Source organism: Gymnodraco acuticeps, unplaced genomic scaffold (assembly GCF_902827175.1).
Source record: "Gymnodraco acuticeps unplaced genomic scaffold, fGymAcu1.1, whole genome shotgun sequence".
In the NCBI taxonomy this organism is placed as follows: domain Eukaryota; kingdom Metazoa; phylum Chordata; class Actinopteri; order Perciformes; family Bathydraconidae; genus Gymnodraco; species Gymnodraco acuticeps.
In genome coordinates, this window is record NW_022990440.1 from 838,975 (window position 1) to 860,802 (window position 21,828).

General features: G+C 40.9%; 2 protein-coding genes and 1 long non-coding RNA gene across 4 annotated transcripts; 2 read left to right on the plus strand and 1 right to left on the minus strand.

The window, feature by feature from the left end:
• The first annotated feature begins 453 nt into the window (after positions 1-453).
• zgc:152968 (uncharacterized protein LOC564848 homolog) lies at positions 454-9,952 on the plus strand. Of its 2 annotated transcripts, XM_034225219.1 has the most exons (16): positions 454-948; positions 1,351-2,831; positions 2,920-3,015; positions 3,373-3,628; positions 4,806-5,146; positions 5,266-5,403; positions 5,480-5,594; positions 5,691-5,759; positions 5,837-5,977; positions 6,125-6,238; positions 6,334-6,407; positions 6,515-6,619; positions 6,815-6,930; positions 8,386-8,524; positions 9,225-9,345; positions 9,590-9,952. In XM_034225219.1, exons 1-16 carry the CDS (start codon positions 789-791, stop codon positions 9,676-9,678), a joined length of 3,555 nt encoding a protein of 1,184 aa, XP_034081110.1. In that variant the 5' UTR covers positions 454-788; the 3' UTR covers positions 9,679-9,952. The 2 variants fall into 2 exon arrangements, with proteins under 2 accessions (XP_034081110.1, XP_034081111.1); XM_034225220.1 differs by lacking the exons at positions 9,225-9,345; positions 9,590-9,952 and having other exon boundaries at positions 8,394-8,518.
• Positions 9,953-10,387: 435 nt separating this feature from the next.
• LOC117552056 (UDP-glucuronosyltransferase 2A2-like) lies at positions 10,388-17,348 on the minus strand. The gene is made up of 6 exons (XM_034225263.1): positions 16,586-17,348; positions 16,176-16,324; positions 15,944-16,075; positions 15,750-15,837; positions 11,443-11,662; positions 10,388-11,244 (listed from the first exon to the last, which is right to left on the minus strand). Exons 1-6 carry the CDS (start codon positions 17,307-17,309, stop codon positions 10,959-10,961), a joined length of 1,599 nt encoding a protein of 532 aa, XP_034081154.1. The 5' UTR covers positions 17,310-17,348; the 3' UTR covers positions 10,388-10,958.
• Positions 17,349-18,223: 875 nt separating this feature from the next.
• Positions 18,224-19,717, plus strand: LOC117552060. The gene is made up of 2 exons (XR_004569894.1): positions 18,224-18,433; positions 18,897-19,717. It is a non-coding gene; the product is annotated as an uncharacterized LOC117552060 (long non-coding RNA).
• Positions 19,718-21,828: the final 2,111 nt, after the last annotated feature.

Sequence of the window (21,828 nt, forward strand, 5' to 3'; positions counted from 1 at the left end):
ATCGCCTGTATTGAGCGTTCGCCGTTTTCTAAGCTTTTTTCACCCTTTTCAAAGCTTTTTTCTCTCTTTTGAATGATATATCAGATTAAACAGCAAACGGCTGAATAAATACTGTGCATACAATTGCGAGGAGGCTCGTTTTAAGGACACGTTTTTCAGATCTGTGACAATCTTCGTATTGGAATAAATTTACGTTTTTGAGTGTATAGTCCCACTCTGTTATATTCCTCCTTCCTACAGAACAGACAATGACAGGATAATATGTGATTTGTCAGTATAGTCCTATTTCTTAAAACCTTCTCTGTTGTTTAAGTGTCTGATAACCACGAATAGTAAGCAATGATATAACAGTAATGATATCACATATATGATCATGTCAGACACTGTGTTATTTTCAATCAAGTCTAAAAGATAATATGTTCAAACTGGCTTCACTCACTTGAATTGCTCCTTTGAATATCATTTTTATATATTCCTACTCAACACATGTTTGTATTGTAATGCCACTATTTTTTTTAATTGTATTTTAAAGTCCGGCCAAATATGTATGACATTTTACTCCACAAAAGTATACATATTCAGGGACAGAACCTTTATATCCAGTCTATGGACAGAACACGTTTTATTTCGCATCTGGAAATATATATTTTAGGGGATTCTCGCGCCCTGACCGGTGTCTATATATTGGTGGCAGGTGTCACCCAGCTTCAGTAGGAGCCTGCACCTGTTGACGGCTCATTAGTCACAGACTGTTTGTTGCGTATCGAGAAGAAGTGTTGTGTTTGCTGATGTTTCCCTCGTCTGGTCTTTTTGCTGATATAAACTGTCCATTCTCAAAACGTGGGCTTTGTGAGCGACCTCACTGTTTGTACAAACATGCCACGGAACTGCGGGATAAGTTTGGCGCCAAGTCTGCCAACTATAAATCATCGATAGTTGATTTTGCAGGTCAGTGGTTTAAGCTAATGTTATCCTAGCACCATGTGCAGGTGTGCATTAGCCCGTTGTCTTTGCCTGGTGCGTTTTTACAATTGCAAAGTAATTGAACTGTAAAGTGGGTTGAATAATGATGTGCTTTTAAAGGTTTAAACTAGTAACTTTTAAAGATGACTCAACTTAATTGTGTAATGTTAATTACGTTCCTAAAATAAGGGTTAGAAATGTACTTGAACACTTTAAGAGCAGTGGCCACTCTTGTTCCCTGTATTTTTATTTGTAAATGTTATCAATTTTCACACATTTATCTTTAACTCTGAAAGAGCTCTGTATTATTTACCAACATGTCAACAATGCTAATTGTTGACATGTTGGTGTTAATGCTAAGTCCTATTTAATTTCCCTTTTGTACAGGAGTTCAAAATGGCTATGCAGTGAATGATGAGACCAAAGATGACTGCCTCCAAGAGCTGGAGAGGATCAACAAGGAGATTGAAACTGTAAGGCATGAGGTAGAGCAGGAGCAAAAGCGACTGTCACGCTACCAGACCGTACAGGCAGACAGCAAAAACACTGCTACTCTTTCCACGCCTGAGACTGCAGGTAAAGTTAAAGGTACCTGTGGGCGATCTTCATACACAACCTTTACAAAAACGTACTCCCGAGAACGGAAGTACGTAGTTGACAATTCAAAACCAAGGACTGATTTGGAGTATGACCCTCTGTCCAACTTTTCTGCTGGCATACGGTCCTACAGCTCAGCAGGTAAAGAGCAAAAAGGGAAACATGGACAAGGTTTGAAAAGGGCAAGAAATGCTGTTCCTTGTGACCAAAATAAACCAGTTTTATGTCAGCCTGGGCCTTCCTGCTCGCCTTCTCCAGAGCCCCTTGATGACTCTAATGAAGACAGCGTCCTGATTATCGATATTCCTCCCTCGCCTGACAAAAAAAGAGTGAGAGCTCAACAATCTGGTGATTCTCTTGCTGGCAAATACCTCAAGGAAGAAGCAGACAAATTGGAGGTTAAAAAAACACATATTTTACTTCTAAACACTGAGGCGTGCAAAGTAACATCTCAACCCGCATCAAAGATAAAAGGAAATAGACTTTCTAGTAACTGCGTAGCTGAAAACACGAAAAGTCATATTAATGTTTATGAGAACAGAGAATGTGAAAATATACCAGTTGATGGGAGTGTGGTTGAGTTAACTGGCTTTTCAGAAGACCTGCGATGTGAAACTCAGGAAATGACTCACTTTCAGGCTGCAGAAGAAGTATTTGAGAAAATTACTGGACCTGCAAGTCCTGCCAACTTAGACCAGCAAGTTAACGACTGGAACGATCTGGTGTTTGAAAAGGAAGAAGACACGTTTCAGTTTGAATTTCCTCAGTGTGAGCTCCCCAATTTTGCTGATAAAATGATTCTACTGCAGTCGCATAATTTTCCACCAAATAATTCACTTTTTTATAACGCTCCAGATGCTAATTCAGGCTCTCTGTGTACGCAACAAACTAAGCAAGCCCAGGCAGCAGAGCAGCCTGCTCAGAACAGGGTTAGTTATCAGCCAGGACAGATGCAGGGTCAAGCTGCTGCACCTGAAAACTACCTGGAGCCAGCAGAGCCCACTTCAGACCATGGCAACGGTCAAGCTTGGCATGAGTCATCGGCATCAAATATGATCACTGGAGCTGAATCGGTAAGCCCATCCAATGAACAGCTTTTGGTGAAAGAAAAGACCGTGGGGGAAATACTCATTAGTTCTAGCTCTGATGACGACGATCAACTGAACAATTCGGATATGGAGCTGTCGGACAGTGACCCAATGGAGGAATGCTACAGGATCTTCATGGAGGCCAGCGAGAATAATGGAAATGAGGAGCAGCCCAATGTATCTGTATGTATGCTGTGGTCACTCCAGAACCAAGATAAAGAAATGTCTCCCAGAGTATAAAACTATTTTTCCGTCACCCTGTCATTTTTAGGTTGGAGCTATGGAAGAAGAGAAGACGAAGTTAGATGTCAAACAACAAGCATTGCCAGGAAAGAAGAGGCTGGCTCATGAAGCCAAACGTATAGAGGTACTTGTGCATGTCATGGCTGATGTTGGGGGAGGCACTCCTGAACTGGAGGGGAATACTTCAACAAAAGCTAAAAAGATTCACTCAAACAAAATAATATAAGATTCAGCAAACATTTTATAATATATTATTTTTGTCGTAGGCTCATTTCTATCTCAAACAAGTATTCTGGAAATTATAAACGTTTACCATATGAAAATTAAGATATCATTTATGTAAATTCCCTATTACTGATCAAACAAATCAAGATATCCACACATGTACACAAATCTAAATATTTTTGAATGGCCATTACCCCTTTTGACATAACAAACATATATGTGTAGCATTATTTTTTGATGAATCTGATTTGTTCAGCCAGCGAGTAAGAGCAGACCTCAACCCCAGGTGCTGGTTCCCCTGCGTGGGCCTGCGGTGTCAGGATTTGCCTCCCAGCCCTCCATCACCCCTGAGATCCAGCAGGTACAGCAGAGAGCCTCCATGCTGATGGCTTCAGTTAAAGGTGTTCAGCCTCTGGTTCACTCCATCTCTCAGAGGAGGCTAGAGACCCAGGTTGCACCTTTGCATTCAATTCAAACACCTGAAAGCCTGCAGCCTGCTCCTGTGCAAAATAGTAAGTATCATCAGCTGTGGAGGACGGGTTTGATTACGTTTTTTTATTTTTGCTGTTGAAAGATTACCATTTTAAACGTCAACATCAGATGGTTTCCATATAAAAAAAAGTTAAATAAAATGTAGGGAAAACTATTCACTTTATTTCTAAAGTTTTAAAGCCTTTTTAAATGTTATTACTCCTTTTTTTTTTTTTATCAAATGTTTTTATTCACACACATTTAGTAAATTACAATCACAACACAAATTACAGAAAATGCAGAAAAACAAACAACAATCAGACAAGAGGACAAAACTAAGGAAAAAAACAAAAAACCCCTCCCACCCCCAATCCCAGGACCTCTCAGGACCTCTCAGGACCTCTCAGGACCTCTCAGGACCAATGACTGCAAACAAATATATCGGTTAAGATAGCTAGATCCGCTCCTTCAATTTTTCAGCTGTCGACACCCATAAACCGATATTGGACTCCTTAACTCCAACAGTTCCATGTAGACTATGTCAAGAAACGTTAGTAACCAGCAGGTCACTGAGAGCTTGTCAGGTTGTTTCCACCTCATAGCAACCAATTTCTTGGCAGCCGTAAGTCCAGCATAGAGGTCTTTTCTGGGATAAGTCATTTAAAAGAAAAACAGACACAGATACAGTCAAATTGTATTGTCAGTGGGCATGTTAGAATATATATGCGTTTCCATCCACCTGTTTTTCCAGGTTTCTTCATTGTTTCTCACTGTTTGAAGTCCCATTAGTCCACTTTAAAGGATGTCTTGTTGTGCCCTTTGGCAATCGTTTTCAGACTAGAGAATTGGCGCCACCTACTGCTTATCTTAATGATGCAATTCCTAATGATCACATAATGTTAGCTGATGGAAACGAGCGTTCATTCATTTGCTTTTACTGATTTAGCCGACATTGGGTTTAGATGAGATGGAACTACATTTATCCCCGTAGGGAGATTCAGGCGTTTATAGCAGCAACAATGACTGATTTGAATGAAAACCTTGCAATAGACATTTTACCAGTAAAACATCTTGAGACACTACTGTATGAAGATCAAGCAGTATTTAATTTCTGGGTTTCTTTGTGCAAAATCTTGAGTAAAATGGTTATCCTGTTAAAGCAGCTTTGCCCAGTGCATAATATCTGCACGTGTTTTTTCTTTTTGTGTTATTCCACAGCTTACATGAACTACATATCTTTGGGAACGGCTGTGATCGGAGTGGGCAACAACTTGCACTTGATCCTCCCAGAAGGCACCTTTCCTCTGCCTGTCACTTCCAGTTCCAGCCAAGTTACTTCAGTGCTAACCCCAATCAGTCATTTGCCTACAAGCTATGGCGCTGTAAGACAAATGTACCATCTACCTGCAGTAACCCCCATGCAAAGATACCGCACAACAGCACCTGTGCTCATCCCTGCGCCGGCACGTAAACCTTCCCTGACCTCTGCCTTTGCAGCAACACTTTCAAGTCCAGCCGCTTCCACTACCTCTCAAACTGCTGTCCATGCTGGCCTTAAGGTGATGTATGCAAAGCAGCATTTGTTGTGTCTGAACTGAAGAATTGAACTAAACTTGTCTTATGTCAGTTGGCCATGTTTCATCTTTTAAATGTACTATAATGAATTGATCCTTTTAAGCTGGTGCCTACTAAACGTAAGATGAAGCAGCAGTGCGAGACGGTCAAAGTTCCCCATGACACCCGACAACGTTATGTCAACTTGTTTACAGAGGAGTTCCTCAAGACAACAGCCAATGTTAATGATGCCTTTGAAAAGGTGAGCTTGTGCCTCCATATGTCAAATTCACTTACACAGTTTACATTTGAATTTCTATCCCTTTTGTGGGTTATAGGCACTTGCTGAAGAGAAGGCTGTGTATAATCGCAGTATGAACAAACTCAAATATATGAGTGTTGCTGTAAATGCACTGAAGAAGCTGAAGAACCAAGTGGCTGTTGCTGATAAAGGTGAGCATTTTTGCGAACCCATTTATAACCGTGAAACCGTCATAAAATGTCAAAGCTATATTTGAGTTATATTTAATCCCTTTTTTTCTGGTGCAGATGAAAATGAAGTTAACAGCCAACAATCCAAAGGCAACATTCCCCTTAATCTGAAGTTGAAAGGAAACGGTAAGAATGTTTTTTATTATTTAATTGCGTTTTTCAAATATTTCGACAGCTTCTCAGAGAATACATTTTTCATGCAGATGATACGGCATTGTATGAGAGCTTGAAGGAATATGTTTTGTCTGAGGAAACGCTGGTTGAGAGCAACTTTCCTGTCCAGCACCCAGAGAAACCTGGCTGTGCTGTTCTTTTTGCTGACAACAAGAAAGGCCACGCAGACCGTAAGTGAAATCAAAGCACAACTTGATGCTATTCTCATATTGTATCACTAGAGGGCACAAGATACCTGTGCGGTATTTGCCATGAGGGGTTATTTGCTCTGCACACTTTACTCTACTGATGTGCTTTTTTGGTTGTGTTTGTTAAAGCCCTCAAGAGGATCTGCTGCCGATGTGGTGCTACGTACTCTGTGAGCCAAACGGGCAAGCACATTCGTAAGGAGGAGTGTAACTACCACTATGGGAAAGGAGTTACAAAGAAAGGTGAGTTTACTGTAGTTTAATGCTCTGAAAAACAATGTAAATGTTACTTTACAGGTTACACCAACAGATGATTGTACACACTTTGATGTCACTAGTGCCAGGTGGAGTTGAGACGCGCTACAGCTGTTGTGAGGGAGTCATGGGAGCACCTGGATGTCAGGTGTTTAAGGTAAGAAAAGGTGGATTGGGAGATTATTCCATAACTTGATAGCCCCTAAAACATCCCAAAAGGAATTGGCAGGTAAATGTCTGACATTTGTATTTTGTCTTCAACAGCTGCATGTCCATGACTTCATCAGCATGGATGGGTTTGTGTCGACCGTTCCCAGATGTCCCTCAGATACGAGCTGTCCTGGGGTCTACTCCTTGGATTGTGAAATGGTAATCGGCTTTTTTTAAATCTCCATTTGATTACCAAAGACATTTGTGGACTTTTTACAATAGCAATATGACCACAGCAATTCTTACAAACAATGTAAATGAACATGTTTTTTGTTTTGCTGTTTGAATGTATAGCTGGCGTTGAGTCAGTATTGGGGGAAAAACAATGTATGTTGTGTTCATTTTTCTCCTCAGTGTTACACCATTCATGGCCTGGAGCTGTCCAGAGTGACTGTAGTCAACTGTAATCTGCAAGTTGTCTATGATGCCTTCGTCAGACCTGATTATGAAGTCATTGACTATAACACCAGGTAATGTTAAAAGATACTTGGCTTTGTTTTCGTCCCTGTTTTTCCTCTATAGGCTCAAACACATTCTGGTTAACCAATTTAAAATCTGTTGTAAAACTAATATGGAAACTGGCAAGAACCAACTCAACTGGTTCTTAAATGAGCAAATATATATATATATATATATATATACATATGCAGTTAAAGCAAATGGTCTTACCATGGAGACTGGACATTATCATTATATATTTTAAAAAGATGCAAGGTCTAATCATCATTGAAACGATAAGGTTCAACTACTGTTCAATGTATTGTAATTAGGGCCGGGACTCGATTAAAAAAATTAATCTAATTAATTAGAGGCTTTGTAATTAATTAATCGCATTTTTAATCACATATACATATTTGCAATTTTTTTCACATGGATTTTAGTATACCATAAGGCGCATTCACACCGCAGTACTTTTCCCACAAAGGTTCATGAGAACTTAGTTCATGAGAACTCTTTGAACCTGGGGGTGGATTAGGCAAATGAAGCCACTGACGTCACTTCTTCTTCTTCTGCTTTGGGTTTACTGGCAGGCCGCAAACCACTTCACGGCGTATACTGCCACCCAAAGTCCCCGGAGTTGGGGACTGGCTTCAGTAGAAGCTGCTGGGAGTCCCAGCAGCCTTCCGAGTAAATCGCCAGAACGCCGACACCTCCTCATCTCCACCGCTCCCATGTTTTATTTTGTGTTGCCATAAGTTAGTCTCTCTGCGTTTCTGCGCTGGGCTAATGCTAATAATGCTAATGCGAGGATAATAAAATGGCGGCTTCACAAAACTTTTTGGGAGTTTTACGGGGCGTGGTTTGCAATCCGCCCAGCCAATCAGAAATATAGCTCTTTTCTCACAAGAGAGCCGTACGAAAGTCCCTGCTCTCTAGCAGCTCTCTGCTCTCTAGCAGGGACTTTCGTGGGGGTAAAAAGGTTCTCATGAACTAATTTTAGTACCGGTTCTTTTTGGTGTGAACGCGATAAAAGAGGCTAACGTCCACGCTAGCTGCTATATGTTTTTGCATTGAGGTGATACTTGAGGCTTGATGTGCTGCGGTGATATGCGAATTCCTTTTTGCATAATTTGCACACAACCGTGCTCTTATCGACGCTTCCATCCGTCCGTCCGTTTTTTAAAACAACATTTCCCACTGTTGTTCTTCACTGTGGTTTGTTGTTGTCTGAAGTCATGAACGTTAGTTGGTGCTCCAGTATAATCGGTACGCCTGAAACTCATCCAGTGAGAAACGTTCCGCGGTGCAAAAATAAGTGCGATTAAAATGCGTTAATTTTTTTAACGCGTTAATTTTTGTGTAATTAATTCATCTTAATTAACGCGTTAAAGTCCCGGCCCTAATTTTAATTGGAAAAGGTATTGTGTTTTTATATTTAATTGGCAACCTCTATTAGAAGCCTGTGTGACACTTTACTTGTAAAGGTTTTCAGGCATCAGTGAAGAAGATCTTAAAGGGAACCACACCTCCCTCAGAGAGGTGCAGGAGACCTTATTGAGCTTCATCAGCACTGACACCATTCTTATTGGACATGGCCTGGAAACAGACTACTATGCCTTGAAGGTGACTTCTATAACTTTGTTCCAACATTATTGGTCTTCTTTGGCACGTAATCTTCCACAACATGTCGTATTTGTAATCCTGACTAACCAGTGAAGTCCGTGATTTTTTAAAACAAAGCTGAAACTAAGCAAAGCCAGTAATATTCATTAAGATCACATGCTATGCTCCAAGCCATTTCCCTTCAAAGAGCCCTTTTTTAATGTCACTTCATATATGTATCCCTTTGCTTATTTCATGCTGTGATATATTCATTTCACTGCCATGCCACATTTTCGAAGCATGATGTTCAAAGGCCAATAGTGCATTTTTAATGGCAAATTAGTGTTTGGATTATTGATAACCTGAGGGTGTTTTTTTATTTTTATAAAGAGTTACCTTATGAGAAATATTCAAACTCTGAATATACTGTTACCTGTTAAGGGAAAGTCTCATTAATCATGTCTGACCAGCTGCACCAGACACACCAGAGGAAGTGTGGCCACAAGTTAGAACAGGTTTATACTGTATATTCAATAACTTATAGTTAGCATTCAACATTATATTACTCTTAGGTCAAAGTTCTGAAAGTCTGTAAATTTTTCATCAGGTATACTATTTGTTTCAACTATTATACAACTGGTTTGACTTTGAATCACCATCAGTGGAACAAAGAGGCTAGACCCAGTCATAAAAGCCTCAGATATTTTCCTTTTTGCTGTAGTTGCTCCATGGGACGGTGGTAGACACATCAGTGGTCTTCCCACATCGTCTGGGCCCCCCTCACAAGCTGACCCTCAACAAACTCACCGCTGATTACCTCAGGAGAATCATCCAAGAGAGTGGTGGGTCATCATGGATAGCCACATCCACCACACAAATCACTGTTTTATGTCTACTCAATTTCAATTTGACCTCTTTTTTTTTAAATATGGGAAAAAAACGTAATATAAATAAAGATCGGCAAATGATGATGGAGAATAGATCAACATGTGTGTAATTGCAACAGTTTCATGTTTTTAAATGGCTAATGCGTGTGTTGGTAATGTGTACGTTTATTAAAATACGTTGTGTTCATGTTTCTCCCAGTTTGTGGCCATGACACTGCAGATGATGCTGCTGCCTGCATGGAGCTTATGTTATGGAGGGTCAAAGAAGATGGAAAATTCAAAAAATGATGGAAATAAACCATGATAATCGCCACACTTTTCATACATGAATAATAAAACGCATGCTGTCATGCAAGTATGTCACATCTATTTTGTTCTAAAAACATTGGAGGGCTGTTTCTGTTATTTGTTTACATCACTTGATTTATGTTAGTTACAGTATTTTCTGTACGTTACATTTTGATTTGCAGCCCATGTATCCATGCCTGTATACATAATTGTGAAATCCTGTAGGATGGGGTGTCATCAATATTTTCCAAGTAAAGGCACATAATGAAATCAATTTGTGTGATATATATATTTTTTTAAAGAAGCTCTCAATAGCCAATGGGCATTCACCATTTTATATCTAATTAGCCTCAGGTGTGCTATTACAAATAAGAGCACACCTGTATGTAATTACTAGTGATTTAAATACATGGTGTTTGTCTATGTGAAGGCTAAGATTGTATTGATTTTTTACAGACTGCTGACTTGAATTCATTGAAATGTATAGATTAGGGGTGTCAAACTCAAATACACAGTGGGCCAAAATTAAAATAAACGGTACTAGTCGAGGGCCGGACTGGTTCAATGTTTATTGCAAAACGTATTGAAATGAACTTATTGCACATATTAAACCTGGAACTAACAAAGCTTAAATGATTGCCTATAAAAACAACATCAAACAATCAGTTGCATTCATTTCTTATGGCTCTATCTGCAGCTTTTCCGGAGTCATTTCTTATGATTACATTTTTCCACAGGCCAACAACAGCTTCAACAAAACTATTTCCCTCAAAGAAAAAACCAGACATGCCCTGTTGTCGTGAGAGAAAAAGTGCAGAAGGAAACATCCATTGAAACTCAGTTTGTTGCTCTAGTTCAAGCCAGATACTTGGCATCTCATCTTGGGTGCAGGTTCATCAACGTTTGGGGGTCGAGCTGAGGAAACCCTCAGGATTGAGTGAAGGTGTGCGTGCAATATACCGGCGGGCCAGATCTAATAGTAATTAGAAATTATCCTGCGGGCCGAAATTAAATCCACCACGGGCCGGATTTGGTCCCCGGGTCTTGAGTTTGACACGTGTGGTATAGATCAACACATGGCACATAGGAGTTTCATTACTATGCTTAAAACTGATTTGAATTGTTTTACTCTTTTCAATGTATTGCTTTAATTTCTGATGTCTTAATTATTCTTCTTAAGCCACAAATAAATCCATTGTGGAACATAAAAAGATACTAGTGAACCCATGTTTATGCCATGACCATTTCCTTTTTTACCAGCTACATTTCAAATCAGTCGTTTACTCCGCCTTCCTCTTTGTCTTTCCCTTTCTGCCACAGCACCTACGGAAGCAGTAACTGCAGGTTTTGATGAAGAGGAGTATGACGAACAGAGCAATGGCGAGGAGGAAAGCCAAGACATCCAGGCTGTGATACTGGTACCAGGTGAGTTCATGGGCCTGGACCCTCAGGTGCTTTGCTCCTTTGTTTCTCATGGTGAACTCGATCCAGAACACCGCCTCATCCCGAGGATTAATTGGTCTGTCGTGGAAGATACTGGACAGCCTAATGGCATTCTCCTTGTACCTGTGAGTGTGGACATAAAGGTTTCATGTATTTTAAGTCAGGAGTCTCTAGCAGGAACTATTGCTTACACTGCTCCCATGGTCACAGGGACACAGAAAACCGTCCACCAGGTTAAGAGGCCAATTATTTGTGGGGACATTGTGATAGCTCTAATAACTCACTGAAATAGACCAAGTGCAGATAAGAAAAGTAACTTACGATTTATCATTGATTACAGTATTGAATGCATCTCTAAGTTCCTCAGTCTTCATGAAGTTTAAGTCCGCGATTATGGCAGCTCCTTTAGCTTTCATATGGACCATGTTGTCTGGCTGGTCAGCGAACTGAGGGAGGCCCACCATGGGAACACCGTGGTAGATGGCCTCATAAATCCCATTTGTGCCACCATGGGTGATGAAAGCTCTGGTCTTGGGGTGACCTGACAGGGTTCCAAAAAATCATGAATAATTATTTACTTCTTCAGACAAGAATTGGTGTTTATGCACATATTTCTACTTCTCTATGTTGACTAATACACACATATGAACATTGGGCTTGTAAGTGATGCTGGCTCTAATCATAATAATCCATTTTATTTATAAAGGCGCCTTTCAAAGCTCTCAAGGACGCCATACACAAAACAAAAACAAAAGTACAAAAACAAGACAATATAATCAAACAATAAAAACGGAGGACGTGTGATGTGATCAGGGTGGATATGCCAGTGTGAAAAGATATGTTTTGAGACGTGATTTGAAAATGGAGAGAGAGTCAGTATTCCGGATGTCAGGTGGGACGGAGTTCCAGAGGCGGGGTGCAAAGCGGCTGAAGGCTCTGGACCCCATGGTGGTTAAGCGGAAAGGTGGTGCAGTGAGGTGGATGGAAGCAGAATATCTGAGAGTGGAGGTGGATGAAAGCAGAAGGTCGGAAAGGTATGGAGGAGTGAGGTTGTGGATAGCCTTAAAGGTGAGTAGCAGAATCTTATAATCTATTCTATATGGTATTTGACAGGCGGCCAGTTAAATTGCTGAAGAACAGGAGTGATGTGGTGAATGGAGGGGGTTCTGGTGATGATGTGGGTGGCAGAGTTTTAGACCAGTTGAAGTTTGTGGATGGACTTGAGAGGGAGACCAAAGAGAAGAGAGTTGCAGTAGTCGATGCGTGTGAAGTGACCAGGGCGTGAACAAGAATGGCAGTGCTGTTAGGTGTAAGGGACGGGCAGAGGTGCTTGATGTTACGTATATGGAAATAAGCAGACCAAATGACATTACTGATGTGAGTTTTGAAGGAAAGTGTGCTGTCGAAGATGACACCCAGACTCTTAACCTGAGAGGCGGGTGTGACTGAGGAGTTGATGAAAATGGAGAAACTGTCAGGTTTGGTTAGGCTGGATTTGGTGCCAATGAGGAGAACCTCGATTTTATCACTGTTAAGTTTGAGGGAGTTGTTGGAGAACCAGGATTTGATTTCCTGTAAGCAATCAGAGAGAGAGGTGGGAAGGAGGATGGAGGTTGGTTTGGAGGACAAATAGAGCTGGGTGTCATCCGCGTAGCAATGAAAGTAAATGTTTGATTTACGGAAGATATGGCCAAGAGCAAGTAGATGGATGATGAAAAGAAGAGGCCCCAGGACAGAGCCCTGGGGAACACCGGTATTTACTGGAAATGGCTGTGATTTGAAAGTTTTGAGTTGGATTAACTGAGTGCGGCCAGAGAGATGTGATTTAAACCAGTGCAAGGGGTGTGTCAGTGATTACAATGGAGGCAGGTCTGTCTAGAAAGATGCTGTGAGAAATGGTGTAAAAAGCCACACTCAGATCGAGGAGGATGAGAATGGTTAACAGTCCTGAGTCAGCAGACATGAGGAAGTCGTTAATATGGTTGGGTATCGTTTGAATTTCTACGATTCTGATTCCGATTCCGATTCTACTTTTCGATTCCGGTTCTTAATGGTTCTCAATTCCGATTCTTTGAGGGGCAGGGTAAAAAAAATGATACATGCTTCTTCCACCAATTTTTTTTAATTTATTCGAGAAACTTTTACACAGGTTAGTTTACAGTAATATTCACATTAATCAGTCTGTTTATATTCACTGCTATGTAACTGTAACCTGAGAACCACTGAAGCTGCAACAGTCCAACTTTTAAAGAACAGTTCTTGTTGAGAAAAACAAGCATATCTGCCTTCTCAGGCATACTTGGAAGAAATGTTTGAACATTTTAAAGTAAAATGCTTCAATCTGGTGCACTTTAAGCAGAATGACTAGAGACTAGATCTAGGGGGTACAACTCTAAACACCCATATGAAAAAGATCGGTTTACATTTTAATAATTAAATAAGTATGTGAACATAACCAATAACCTACCATGGCCAATAACAAATACATGTAACGTAATTTATTTTTGTTGTTCATTCATATCTTATTTTACTATTTTATTTATGCATATTTTGTTATCTCTCCAGTTTAAAACGATATGTTTGGTTTACTGTCCTATAGTATACATTGGAATGATTTCAAACCTGTTTTATCCCAATCATTATAAAGGAGTGCCTTGGAAATATGTGTTTACATAAATTGTGATCAAAACGTTTGAGACCCACTGAGATAACTTAGACTAAAGTGAACTATCTAAAACCCTCAGAGTCCTTTACCTCACTGAGCTGTAGTTATCAGCCTCTCAGTCTGACTGGAGAGGACTCTCCCTCCACATCATTGTAGAAACATCTTCTTCTTCCGTTAGAGCAGCTAGCACCAGATGCTAATAACAACAGCGCTGGTACCGGTGCACCCTCCCTTTCTCCCTCGCTCGCTCCCACGCTCACTCGCACTTTGGCTGTGAGCTGCGGGTGCCAGATAAGCCAACATCCCCCATTTTCATCACTTACAGCGCCCATCGTACAGAGCAAATTAAAAGTGTAACCGGGATGAAAAGGGTGTTACATTTACTTAATTATGAATGTTGTTACATCAAGGCCGAAAATTAGGATGAGCCCCAACGGTCAAAACATTTGTTTTCCCTTCCAGAGCTGTCAGCGCAGCGCCTCCACAGATCTGGCGCCCTAGGCGAACATGGTTACGCTGTAGGAAGTGTAGGTACAACGCTACATTTCCCGCCCCGCCGCAGTCATACAGTAGGCTACGGAGAGCAGCGAGAAACATTTCCTCAGGCATCGAAAAGCGGAACCGAAATTCACATTTTTAAATGATGCCGTTGGAATCGAAATGTTGGAACCGGTTCTCGGTACCCAACCCTAGTCGTTAGTGATTTTCACCAGTGCTGTTTCTGTGCTGAGATGGGGGCGGAAACCAGATTGGAATTGTTCGTAGAGGTTATTGTCAGACAAGTGGGCATGGATCTGGGACGCAACTGGTTTTCCAGGATTTTTGAAAGAAATGGTAGGTTAGAGATTTGACGGAAGTTATAGAAATGGTTGGGGTCTGCACCAGGTTTCTTAAGTATGGGTATGATGGCGGCTGATTTTGAAAGGTGAGGGAACAAGACCAGAGGTGAGGGAGGAGTGTATGATGACAGTTATTAGGGAGGACAGAGAGGGTAGACAGGCTTTTACCAGGGGAGTAGGAAGAGGGTCTAACTGACAGGTAGATGGCTTGGATTTCCGTATGAGGTCCGATTTACAACATAGGGAAGTATGAAACGGGAAAGTGAACGAGAGAGGTTCCGAGAGAACAGGAAGAGATACACTGCAGGAGGTGTTATGAGTCAGTTGTTGATGAATCTTGTGTATCTTGGTATCAAAAAATGACATTAGTGAGTCTGATGAGGTGCAAGAGATATAAAGCGCATATCTTTTTTTGTAAAACTGCAGAAAACAGTACTGTGACAAAAAGTGCCACAAATGTCAAACTCATTGTGGTGTTAGAGAAAAGTCAGAAGGATGACACAAATAATTAGAATAAGCTGTCAGATGGTTTTGAAATCGAGCTCATGATAATGTGCTCTCCCTCGTCTTTAAATTGATGTGCAAAGAGCACTCGTGTTTCGATGCATGTGTCTCTCTAGCAGTGCTTCTCAAAGTGTGGTCCGCGGACCACTGGTGGTCCGTGAGTGCCCCCTAGTGGTCCGTGAGTATATTGGTAACATTTCACATTTGAAATAAATAAATACATTTAAGTTTTCCGCACTCTCGCGGGAATATCTCCGCAATGGAGCGAGCTTATGTTTCACTTTCTATTGCATGATATAGCCCAGAGCAACACCTTCGTCACACATGTTGCCATCTGTTCGTACCATTTTCAGGCGATTTGTAATCTGTTCTAGAAAAACTATGTGATTTGGGATATTTGTGGAGTTAGGTGGTCCGCGAGTGTTTTTTTATTGGTTAAGTGGTCCTTGGTATGAAAAAGTTTGAGAAACACTGCTCTACTGTATGTCCCTTTTATGATTGTTTACTTTCAAACTAAATAACAAAAAAGCAACACAATGTGGCAAATACCCTGTTCTAATAGTAAAGGAAAAGTCATATGGATCACTGATTACGAAGGTTTTTATAAAAATGTTACTTACCCAGCAGGTCATTCTGAGGGATCCAGTTGTATATTCTGGTGTTGGCACCCAGAGTTGCTGGTTTTTCTCCACTGTATCTCCACAGCACCTTAAAACCATAGTAAAAACACTTAAACCCTGTGCTAATTCAAGGGTTAGGTTAGTGCTTGGGGTCATTCAAGTCAGCTCCAGTACCGTGGAGATTGTCCTCTTACCTTTTGTGGGATCTGAGCGAGGGCTGAGGCGATCATGTTTCCCTTCTCTGTAGTAATGTTCTTGATGAATGATCCCAAAGTGAAGACCACAATGCCAGCATCACCAGAACTCTGCACAAACTCCTCCATATCCTGCAAAAAGATAAAAAATGTCTTGATGCAAACCAACCAGCTCCGTCTTTTCTCAGCATTGTAATGGTCAATTCTCTAAATTGCTTTAGTCATCAATTACCTCTGGTAAAGGTTTAGCCGGTCTGCAGTGGATTCCACCAACAAATTTGAAGTTGGGAAGGAAAGGACGAGGGAAATCAAAATCCCAGTAGGTTCGCATCAACCAGATATCTGCTCTACCCATTGTCTCACAGGCACTGGTGGGTGTTCCTGTCACAATGCAAAAGTTATGGATACAGCTGCCCATTGAAACGTATCCCCAATAAATAAGATGCAAAAGCTAAACATGGCATTTTTTCTTGCTCATTGGGGAATATTGGTTCTAACTAAAGTAAAGTGAACAGTCCAGACCTGATCTGTATAAAACGTGTCATGTCTTAACTTCTGTAGATATTTGGTGTTATATCAAGCTAATAGAATTTACTTTAAAATGTGGTGTTACGCAGAGGTTTTTGTTTCTGAGTTACTCACCTTTGACTTCGGAGTAGTATTTATCGAGTTCTTTCCAAAAAACGTTACCTATCACAATGTCTTGCAAAGCGTAGAAGAGGAAGTTCCACACTCTCTCTGAGAAGTCCATCTTGTCGGTCAGTTTGCTCATAGCTCCAGGGACAAAGGAGGGAGGAGCAGGGAGCTGACCACAATATCTCTCCCAGTTGTGGGCTATGGAAAAGCGGAGAGAGTACACCAGGGGGATGCCCAAAAGCTCTGCTAATAAGTCACCACCGGGGTAAATGGGGTCAACCAAGAGAAGGTCATATTTTCCGTCCTTCAACTTTTTCATAATGGTTTCTGATTTCAGCACACCGTCCGCGAACTTCAAAGTATACTGCAGGTCGATTCTCATTAGATCCATGTATTTGATGTAAAGCTGAACGTAGCTCATATGATCCATCTCATACATTGAGAAGCGAAGATATTCTTCAAAAAACTCTTCCATGGTCTCTATTGAGACGGAGACGTTAAAGGGTTCATAGCCAAAGCGAGAAGGTTCACTAGAGTTCATGAACATGGACGTGCTCGGCACCAGCACCTTCACCTGGTGTCCCCTGTCGACCAACGTCTCCAGCACAGGCTTCATGTTAATCCAGTGGCTGCCTTCAGTGAACCACACCAAAATGTTCCCTCCATTTGCGCTCCATGTCACAGAAAGTATCAGCAGGACACAAACGGAGACATGCTGCTCCGGCTTCATGGTGCCGGTTTGTCAAGACGCTGTGGCCTGATCCTTGTTTTAAACTCACTCCTAGATGAATAATCATTAACAGACAGAGCTGAACTCTGACTCCATTTGTCTGCTGCTCCGCACAATGGATAACAGGCCTATACCAAGCAAGTTGTTAGTCAAAGTCAAAGGTCAAAGTGAAATGTATTATCAATATCTGTGATTGTGTGTTACAAACAGGGAGACTGAAATTCCCAAAGATGAATAATATACAGAAAAAGATATATGTATATGTACTGTTGACAGATCTGCTGTTTAACCCTTAAAGGCCGAGCGAGCCGCCCGCGTCTTCAAAGAGGTAGCGTTCTAAAATGCTTAATAACTTTTTAACCGCTAATTCTATCCATCTGATTTAAAAAGTGAGGTAAAGCGGCTATTCTAGGCTTTTTGCTGGTATCACTATGTCCTTTTCCGGGATTTAGAGGCTCCGACGTGATCGGGGGAAAGTTATCACATTTTACAGCCTTGATTCGTCAAGGAGACCCACGCGGCCCCTCTGTCTGAGCCAAACAGCCAAGGTTTTAGACTAAGTCCCACCCCCCTGTGTCCGGATAGGTTTAAAATGTAAAGGTCCAGGCAAACCTCTGCCCATGCTACCATCTTCTCGACCAATCAACATAGGTTGCTGTGTATGTTTTTGGCGGCGGGAGATAAACAAAGAGAAACAGAGAGACGAGAGAGTAATACTAAAGAAGAGTAATTCTGCCAGCGTAAGAGAAATACATACAACACGAGATATCTAGATACAGTCACACACACACACACACACAGTCACACACACACACACACACACACACACACACACACACACACACACACACACACACACACACACACACACACACACACACACACACACACACACATACATACACACACACACACACACACACACACACACACACACACACATATCCCAAGACAAATTCAAACCAACATGTCAAAACGGCGTTACACTACGGAAGAAACCGTAGAATTTATTTTGTCTGGCGGACCGCTTAGCGATGCAGCGGTGGATTCCTCAGATTCTGAAGCTGACAACTGGCAAGGAAGAGGAGTATGATCACGGGATTGATCCCTTCGAAGATAAAAAAGTGAGTAACTTTGCTTATTTCTTATTGTTTGTGTTGCATTTATCGGTTGTTGTTGCTGTATAACGCCGAAAATAATTAGTCCTAAGAGTTTTTATAATGGATGGCCATTTGCCGTAATTGTGTCATAAAGTGAAGTCCTGAGCTCAAGATTCACTATCAATAGAGGCTACTATTTATTTCAGTAAAAAAACGTCAAGCAATACCTTTCATTTATTGCCTCATTCCGCTTGCCCTCTTTGGTTGTTTGTTATGAGGTCTAATGTTATTATATTCATTGCATTACAATTCAGTTACTGATTCCATCAACTAGTAATGTTAGCAGAGGGATAAAGTGTGAATCAAATCAAAAGTTGAGACTGTGTTTAGAAAACAGATAGGATGACACTGGAGAAATAAAAGCAATAAAGGAAATAAAATAAATTCAGACATTTATATCTGTATATTTTCCTCCCTTTTATTTTAGGACAGAGGATGAGAGAGGGGATGCACAAGCCACTGTCCCCATCAGTAGGCCTCCTTCAAACCGAGAGGGAAAAGAATGTGGCCAGGAGGGTGCAGCATCCAGAAAAAAGGCCAAACCAATGCCAGCCCCCCTGACAGTGAAAGGGAGAGGAAGAGGAAAAGGGAAAAAAACATCTCTGACCCCAGAAGAGCCAGGAGCTGTTTGGAACGGACCTGAGGTGCCAGATACTGCCCAACAACTACCACACTTTTGCCCGAAAAGAGCCCGTGGAGTCCAAGGTTTTGTTGGTGTGGAGTATACTCCTGCACAAATATTTAGAAATTGTTTTAACAACCAAGCTGTAAATATCATCTGCAAGAACACAAACAAAAATGCTGAAAAGGAGCAGGCTAAGGGGGAAAAGTTTGTTTGGGAAAGCCGGTAAAATTCCTCATGTATGTCGGCCTTATGATGTTCATGGCACTTCTAAAACTGCTCAAAGTAAGAGACTACTGGAGGAAGGGATCACACCTGAGTGTTCTCTTTCCTGCTTCTATCATGACAAGAGACAGGTTCATGGCAATCAGCAGAGCTGTACATCTGAGCGACCCAGACCATGATGAATCTTGATACATTTCCTTTGCTCTTCATATATTTTTCTAATATTTTGGTTATAGTTTGAAGATCATTTGCTCTTTGTACTTTTGCACTTTCTATATATTCCTAATACTTTGTTTATAGTTTTAATATAATTTGCACTTTGTTAATTTGCACTTTGAATTTGTTTCACTGTTTGTGTTTGTATTTCAATGTTCAAATTATAATATATATCTCTGAAACAAGTTATTTTTGTTGCAATGTCATCTGTTATGGTTTAATTGTTTACTCTCTCAACCTTTTTTTGACAGAAGAAACATGATCAGTCATTTAAATATGGAAATACATTTCGTTTTAATTATTCCATATGATCCTAGGCGTTTTTCAGTGAAAAACGCCTAGGATAATATTGTAATAAATAGCTGTAACTTGCTCAGGGAACATAATATGCAGATGAAATTTAATTTGAAAGCCTAAAACATCTAAATGCAGCTTTGTAAATAATAAAAAAGAAAATCCCTATGTTCCTGGCGGAGTAAACAGTAAAAAAACACAACATTTGTACTGGCGTTTTTGAAAAGTGCTGGTAAATTCAGCCATTATCACACAAAGTTATGGTAAAATTTGGACTTCAAATTAGCCAGACTTGAACTAGAGGTTCTCCTGAATCAAATGAGGTAAGGCACTTGATGCTGACTGCAAGAAAAGGTTAGAACAGGTTAGGAGAAACAAATAAATACAGGAGAGTCAGGCAGGCGAAAATTCCGTCTAGGTCTTTAAGGGTTAAGTGGCCGTGACAGACCTCACCTACCTCACCTACCTCTATTCAATTTACCATTGATAAATAAATGCTGAATTGGCTTTAGTTTGGTTTGATGGAAAGGAAGTATTTCTCAGAAATGTCTTAAGGCCCTGACACACCAGGCCGATTTCGGCTGTTTTCGTAAGTCGGAAGACGAAGCGTGTCCTGTCGCCCAAACTCAATTTGGTGTGTCCCGCACCGTCGGCAGTGACACTTATTTGGACTGCCAGACCCGATGCATGGCCGATTCAACATGTTGAATCGGCCATGAATCGGGTCAGGCAGTCGGACCAAACAATCACTCTGATTGGCTGTTCAGCTAGCGAATCAGTGCATGAGAAGCGAAACGGAAGTGAGGGACGTAAACAAACGATTTAAGAAGGCACACACAGACTGATATTCATTTTCATCTCATCATGGCGATCTGGAATGACGCAAACAAAGACCTGCTCATCACCTTGATCCAGGAGAGGCCAGCTCTGTACGACATCACAGAGAAAAGGTACTCGAACCGAGTAGTGAAAACCGAACTCTGGCGAGAGATTGAAATGCAACTTGGTTTCTCGGGTAAGATTATCTTTTTCATCAATTGAGCTCTTTAGCAGATACTGTTGGCTTTTTATTTTTATTGTTTGCCAGCGTACAGTGACGTTAACATGAAATGTAATTTGTTATTTCAACCTTGTGCTAGCTGTGCAGTTTGGCACTGCATATAGATATGAATTGGACATGCTAACTAGCCACAATGCTTACATCGTTTATTTGTGTGCTTCAGAGAAAGAGCTGAGGAAGAAGTGGGATTATATGCGAACCCAGTACACCCGGAACAGGAGACTTGCCCCTTCGGGTAGTTGTGGACCACAAAGGACTGGCAGACAGCAGTGGATCCTGACCAGGTTGCAGTTTTTAGAGCCCTACACAAGAAGGAAGGAGAGTACTTCGAACCTCACCATCACGGTAACTATTTTATTTGTTGAGTACAAATAAGTGTTTCTTGCTTCTTTCATTTACAAAAACATTATTTTCATTCATTTGGTGGTTACAGTGTTAAATATAACAATAACAGAATAATATATATATTATTGTATTATAATTATTGATGTGCTCATCACCTTAATGTTGCAGCTGGTAAAGGAGGAGCTAATTGAAATTACATGATATACTGCTGGGTAGCTTATGAAATTCACCATGGGATCAATAACGCTTTTATCTTAACCTATAATAATACATGATAAAATATGTCTTATATTTTGTAGTGTTCTGAATCTTCTAGAAGTATGTCTTTAGCATCTGAATAGAGCCATCACAACGTGTCTACAATGTACCTCTCACACTTGACCACACCCCAAACTAATGGCACACACATTTCAGGGTATTGTTTTGTTATGAATGCTTAGTAAACAGTTTTAAGAAGCCATGGTATTAAATCCAACTAACTGTGAATTTATTTAAAAAATGTTAAGGAACAGTCCGGTGGCTGCAGAATCAACCCCCGGTGGCACCAGCAGTGAAACCTCGACCAGCACCACTGAGGAGTTCTTCCACTTTGATGCT

Excerpts from the sequence above, each read along its gene's own strand:
- zgc:152968 (XM_034225219.1), top strand. The coding sequence starts at position 789 with ATGTTTCCCTCGTCTGGTCTTTTTGCTGATATAAACTGTCCATTCTCA. Across the intron at positions 3,629-4,805 it reads GCCTGCTCCTGTGCAAAATA|CTTACATGAACTACATATCT; the intron begins GTAAGTATCATC and ends GTTATTCCACAG. Across the intron at positions 5,978-6,124 it reads CAAGAAAGGCCACGCAGACC|CCCTCAAGAGGATCTGCTGC; the intron begins GTAAGTGAAATC and ends TGTTTGTTAAAG.
- LOC117552056 (XM_034225263.1), bottom strand. The coding sequence starts at position 17,309 with ATGAAGCCGGAGCAGCATGTCTCCGTTTGTGTCCTGCTGATACTTTCT. Across the intron at positions 11,663-15,749 it reads CCCTCAGAATGACCTGCTGG|GTCACCCCAAGACCAGAGCT; the intron begins GTAAGTAACATT and ends GAACCCTGTCAG. Across the intron at positions 11,245-11,442 it reads ACTGTAATCAATGATAAATC|GTACAAGGAGAATGCCATTA; the intron begins GTAAGTTACTTT and ends CCACACTCACAG.